This window comes from Lissotriton vulgaris, chromosome 5 (genome assembly GCF_964263255.1).
Source record: "Lissotriton vulgaris chromosome 5, aLisVul1.2, whole genome shotgun sequence".
Taxonomy (NCBI): domain Eukaryota; kingdom Metazoa; phylum Chordata; class Amphibia; order Caudata; family Salamandridae; genus Lissotriton; species Lissotriton vulgaris.
This window is the reverse complement of record NC_141693.1, coordinates 1,645,024,061-1,645,030,462: the sequence shown is the minus strand read 5'-3', so window position 1 is coordinate 1,645,030,462 and position 6,402 is coordinate 1,645,024,061. Positions and strand designations below refer to the sequence as shown.

Below are 6,402 nucleotides of genomic sequence, written 5' to 3'. Positions count from 1 at the left end.
GTGGCTGAAGCAGATACGTCTTCAATATGCTCTCATTTCCCACCGAGGGCGCTGCAGGGCAGCTTCGGTGTGCAAAAAGAACCTTCTCATCTAAAAGGGGTCACACTGCATGATACATTCCTTGCTGAGTACGTGGGAAGGGAACATGCAGTTTCAGTGTCTTGTTGACCTGCCAGACAGCTCTGCAGGCTAATTACTTACAGTGTTGTGTGTGTGGCGATCCCTTGGTGGTTGCCTGTTGAATAATAGCTTTCCAGATACAGAACGTTCAGTTTAGCACGCATGAATTCATGATCGTGCTCCTTAGGTTGTTTTCTGCCTCTGGTATAGGCACATTCAATTCACATTATTCATTTGCTTTTCATTACCATAAGTTGTGTTTTGATTTACATGTAACCATTTTAAATAACAATTAATTATGCAATGTCAGTTAGCCTTTCTTTATTTTAAAGTTTGTGCGTGGATTTATAATAGATGGTAGCCTGCGATCCCTGTATAAAACCTGCCTTTACATTCCTTATTGCATTTGAGCTGTGATGTCTCTAATCTCCTGTATTAAGGAAATGACACAGTAGCTCAACAGTAATAAGTTATTGCAGCTAAATTGTGCGTCATGGTGTGTGCTGCCCGAGCCAAGGTGAAAAGAATGTCACCTTACATTATTACAACAACAGTTGAAACAACACAGAACTGGCTTTTCACTCGTCTGATCTGTTTTTTCTAAAGGAAACATTTGAATGTTTTGCATGATATACATTATTACAGGAGGGAGAGAATTCCCTCTTCATTTCTGTACTCATTGTATGGAACGACACGTTAAATGTGGCTGAAATCGAACAGATTTTAATATCTTTTTGCAAGAAATTTCTTTTTATTTTATTTCTTTTATTGACAAACTGATGAGAAGAAACATGCAAGAAATTTTTAACTACTATTTGGTGAGTTTAAATCTGCACTACAGTGTCTGATTTTATTCTTTATGTCTGCAACTAGAAGAATATGAAAGAGCAAGGCATCAAGCATTTAATCCGCATTTGGGGACAGTTGTGGTGTGACTGTACATTGTAGACAATAAATTACCCTGTGCTGTATGGTAAAATGTTATTGTAAGTCACCTTGGATTTACGTGACCTTATGAAGTAACTCATGGGGCATATCACCAACAACTGGCGATAATTATTGCTAAGCGCACTTAGCGCTAGGATAGAAATCGCCAGCTATCGCTTGTTTTTATCGTGGAGATAGCGCGCTATCAGCGACGTTTATCTCGAGGGCGATAAAAACAACCGAGTTAGCTGCTAAATGTGCAACTATCGCTCGGATTCCAGCGATAATCACACACCGTTTGGCGCTACGTTGGTGATAGGACAGGGCATACTTAGCCATGATAACCACTTTCCATTGGATATCATGGCTAAGCCAGATAAAAAGAAGGCATAAGTAAAGTAGCGCTAACTTAGGTTAGCGCTACTTTTCTTATTGCTCTGCAGGTTAGCGTCAGGCTTGATAATAGGAGAAATTTCGCTTAGCGACATTTCTCCCATTATTCTGGGGAGGAACGCCCACTTTGCATCTCATTAGAGATGCAAAGCTGGGCATTAAGGGAAAGGGAGCTGAGGCAAGGATTCACGCAATAGCGAGACCTTGCTAATAGGGCGATAAAATTATCGCCGCTTTCCGGCCAAAAACAGCCGCTAAAGCGGCGATAATTGTCTTGCTGATATGCCCCTCAATCTTTATCTTATATATACTCTGAGACAGTTTTTTGCTCCCTTTTAAAGGTTTTATGTATAAACCCATAAAATATAACTTTATGATAAATTGCTACCACAGTACAGGAAATGCAAAATGAGGCTAGATATGATTGGTTATTGAAGTAAGATTTGCAGTTGCACAGGTTAATTCATTTTGATTAGATGAGAAAGTAGTTTACATTACCCCAGGATACCTAGTTCAGTCTGCAACACTATAGAAGTTCTGTCAACATATCTACAGGCACATTCACCACTCTATGGTTTTCTTTCTAGCCTGTTGTTTTCAGAGCATAGTCACTCTCTCATTCCTGTCTGTAATCTCTACTTGATGCTTCTGTTTGTGCTCCTCTTCTCTGAAGATCCTATGGAATATCATGAGGAAAGAGTCCTTCCCACCAACCCAGCGTCCCACAAACCAATAAACAAAGGGGTTCACGCTGCTGTTGACGGAGGAGAGCAAGGTGCACACCTCAACCACAATCAATGGCAGGAAGGTTTCATATCTGTTTTCCACCTGGAATATCACCCTGATCGGCATAGCAAACATGAGGAACAATACAACAGTTGCCACAATGACCACATAGAGTTTGGATGGCTGTTGTTTGCGGGAATCCCTCTTAACTTTAATGAGCAGAGTTACACTGGATAGGATCATGAGTGGGGTGAAGATAAAATAGCTGAAAAGGCCAATGAAGAAATAGGTAGCGCGACACAATTTGCTATACCTGGCTGAGTACTCTTGATTCTCAAATACATACATTTCTTTGTCACAGGAAATAAATTCCAATGCAGTCATTAGACAAGAAAGAATCCATGCTACCCAGCATACTATGGCAGTCTGATGCTTTGGGCGACGACACCGGTACCAAATTGGGTAAAGTACTGACAGGCACCTCTCAACACTAATGGCCGTCAAGAGATAGAGACTGGTGTTATATCCAAAGAGGCATGCAACCATGAAAGACATTACAACCTTGACAACATCGTTTAAATCCAGGTGCTGGTCTAATGCCTTCGGATGTACACTAAAAACTGTAATATGAATCGTAAGGAAAAAAGCACAGAGCAGGAGCATAAAGTCAGCCACGGTCAGGTTGAGAATGTAGATGGTAAAATTGTTCTTCTTTATCCGAAAGGCCAAGAAGAATGCAAGAATTCCATTACCCACCAGACCAAAGAGGCAGACAACCATACATATGGAGTTAAAGACCATTTCGGGTGCATATATTTCCAGGTAGGTGTTGTTTCTCACAGTCGTCCAGTTTTCGTGTGCTTCTGTAGGGGGTGACAGGGACATGGAGGCACACGTTTTAATAAAATCTACAAGAAAACAGTTCGCTTGCTGGGAGAGCCACTGGGAGCTGGAGGGCAAAGCTGGGGCTGCCAGGCTCAACGATCAATCAAGAACTGGTACTGGGGCTTCAACGAGGAGGGCCGAACTCTTATTGACTGAAGGTTAGATTAGCAGCCATGATGAGTAACACTTCTCCAGGTTGGTGCAAGTTAGAACTATGGATTATCATTGTCCAGGCAATCGGTCTGACTCCCAATACAAGAGTTGAAATGTAAAACATGAAAAGTTTCTCAATGAATGCGCCTCTGTTTCTGCATCCCAGTGATTCTGTGGAAATAATAAAACATATGTTTTTGCTTAATGTATTGTTTGGGCTTCCAAGAACATTTTCGATTAATAAACTACTAGCTAAATGAAATACCTCACAGAAGGCTATCTCGAACACAGAATGAAATATCACTACTTAACCAATGGCTGAAAGTGTTATAAATCTAAAAAAGTCCATATTTCAAATATATAGGATAGGAAATTGTGAAATAAAGTTCACTGACATGGGATGAGTGATCATTCATTTAGCATTAGTTTTTAATATGACAATGGCATGCTTTATCTTGTCTGGTCCCCCACGGGTTCCTGATTTTAACGCAGAATCTTGAAATATATAAATATATATATATATATATATATATATATATATATATATATATATATATATATATATATATATATATATATATATATATATATATATATATATATATTGCGAGCTCACTTTCTGTCTGGCTTCCTTCACTCCCGACCGGGTGCTTCGTATGCGGGATGACGGACACCACGCTGGTCTCCAGGACCTTAGCTATTTTGCACCATAAAGTACACAGCACTCACAGGAACGTACCCAACAAGTTCTTTATTGGGTTAACACACACTCAGACGCGTTTCGGCTACCGCCTTTGTCAATAGAGGCTGGCGCCGCCATTAGGCAGATTTAAATACTTGTGCTATTAACACAAAAAAAGGACAAAAGCCTTACATCAGGCATACCACCATTTGTAAGTGGTCAACATAGTACTGAATTCACCATGTAAATCAAGCCCTGGATGGGCAAACACAAAAATATTCCTATGCGTCCAAAGAAATAAATATCTATATTGTTTGAACAAACAACAACAATTCAGCCCTGGATGGGCAAGGTACTGAAACTCTGGAAATGTCCATTGTGCATAAATATGTACATATATATATATATATATATATATATATATATATATATATATATATATATATATATATATATATATATATATATACGGCATGATGGGAAGATTCATAAATGTACAGCCAATTCCTCTCCACTATTCAGTCCCCCTGGTCTTTTGGTCTGATTCTCAATTATGTGTCTTGATTCCAATCTTCTTAATCTAAGTAACCTGTTCCCTCCTCTTACATCTACGGGTACCTGGTCCATACAAAAGAAACTTAATTGGTCTCTATTGCTTTGAAGACACAACTCAAAATGTCTCGCCACGGGGTAAGAGGGGTCCTTGTTCTGGATATATATATATTTTTTTCTTTTAGTTTTGCAGTTTTTGCAGTAGATAACAAACAAGAGTACCATACCCTCAACAATACAGAGTACTGTATACATAATGACGTATCACAAAGTAGATCAAGCATTGAATCAGAAGCAAGGGATGCAGGGGGGAGGTCATAGGCACTCCACCGCAGGAGACACACCAATCACAGCCCCAAGTAGATTGCCTGTGACAGTTGAAATTTCTCTCCTAGTTTTCCCCAGTACTGTGACAAGGCCTGTGAACGGTAATCCCCCAAAACCCTCCCCTTTTCCCTACAAGCTTAAAAGGCCAAATACACCTCAGAGGCTAAGCAGAGTGTGTGTAAGATATTGCTTAATCTGCTTGTTGGTTTAAACTGTGTTTGGAAAGTGTATTTAGTGTTCGGTTTTGGCTCGAAAAAGTGATATTTTAAAATGTGCAAAAAGCAGTATTTTAGTGGCTTTAGAATTGGGCCTTTCCAGCAGAGTTGAACAGGAACTACAAAGTGTGGATTGAGCCTGTCTGTTTCCAAGGAGATTCTGACTTCAGGAGCACCTCCATGACCGCTGCCCACCAGCCTGCGTTTGCTGATTGGCTCTCTAGCTCCCAAGCAGCCCTGAGCCCTCCTCTTACACCAGCTCGTGACCTTTAAGATTGTGGAGGGAACCCCAAGACCCCACCTCTAATATGTGGCCCCAATTTTTCTGTGCCCTAAACAGCCCAGTGTGCAAAAGAAAAAGAAATTGGTAAGAACACAGAATTTTTGCTGTGTATTGTTGAAACTTTAAAAGTGCTTTTTCCTCTACCTGTGACTGTTTAAATGTACCTCATGGTTTCTGTCCATTTTGAACTTTAGAACTGTTGTTTTTTTCTGCCTGTGACTGTTGACATTTCTATCCTAGTTTTGCCTTATATTGTGCTAGGGCCTGGAAAGGCAGCCCGCACCCCCAAAGTTTTCCTACAAGGTTGTGGGAAAGTAGGATCTGCTTTTATGGTTACCCCCACTTTTTGCCTGGTGCTATGATGTTTCTGACTAATCTGACTAGGATCCTGCTAATCAGGACCCCCGGTCTCTGTGCTTTCTCCCCTAAATTGGCTACCGGTGTACACTTACTAGTCCCTAGTATATGGTACTAAGATACCCAATGCATAGGTACACCAGGAGTCGCCCCTGGGCTGAAGCATGTATTGTGCCACCCATTGGAGATCAGTCAAACTGTAACTATAGGCCAGCGATTGCAGCCTGTGTAAGCTGGTGCTAGCACCACTTACAACAGACATAGATTTCCCTAAATCTGAGGCCACTGCACTTAAAACCTATGTCACCCCTAAATCAGGCCTTTCAATCCTGAGGCAGGTTGCTTGGTTCTCAGCGTGAGGATGCCGCTGCATGATCGAGACACACCTAAAACGTTTGGAGTCCATTCTCACAGGTTGTAAGTGCATCAGCCCTTATGATATATAGAGTGGCCATGCGCCATTACGGGATGGCTAACTCTAAATGCGGCTGTAACAAACCCTGTCATGTTTGGTATAAAACATGTTGGAATCATACCTCCACACCGTAAATGATGTGGAAGGTATGATTCTATGCACTGTAAAACTCTTCCGGGAGGCCATCAGTGCTCCCGGTACCAGTCTTCTAGACGCGGACAGTACAACATGGCTGCTTCCGACCAGAGACACGATTCTGCCCTCCTTCTGCTGAGCCAGGCTTGAGCAAGGGAAGGCAGGACAATAGGAATCCTGTCACTGGGAGGTGTGACCACCTCCCAGATGGGGGTTAGTGTATGGGGGCAGG

General features: G+C 41.4%; 1 protein-coding gene across 1 annotated transcript; it reads right to left on the bottom strand.

Moving 5' to 3' along the window:
* Positions 1 to 2,037: 2,037 nt before the first annotated feature.
* On the bottom strand, positions 2,038 to 3,051 carry LOC147716902 (proto-oncogene Mas-like). The gene has a single exon (XM_086919824.1). It carries the CDS (start codon positions 3,049 to 3,051, stop codon positions 2,038 to 2,040), a length of 1,014 nt encoding a protein of 337 aa, XP_086775950.1.
* Positions 3,052 to 6,402: the final 3,351 nt, after the last annotated feature.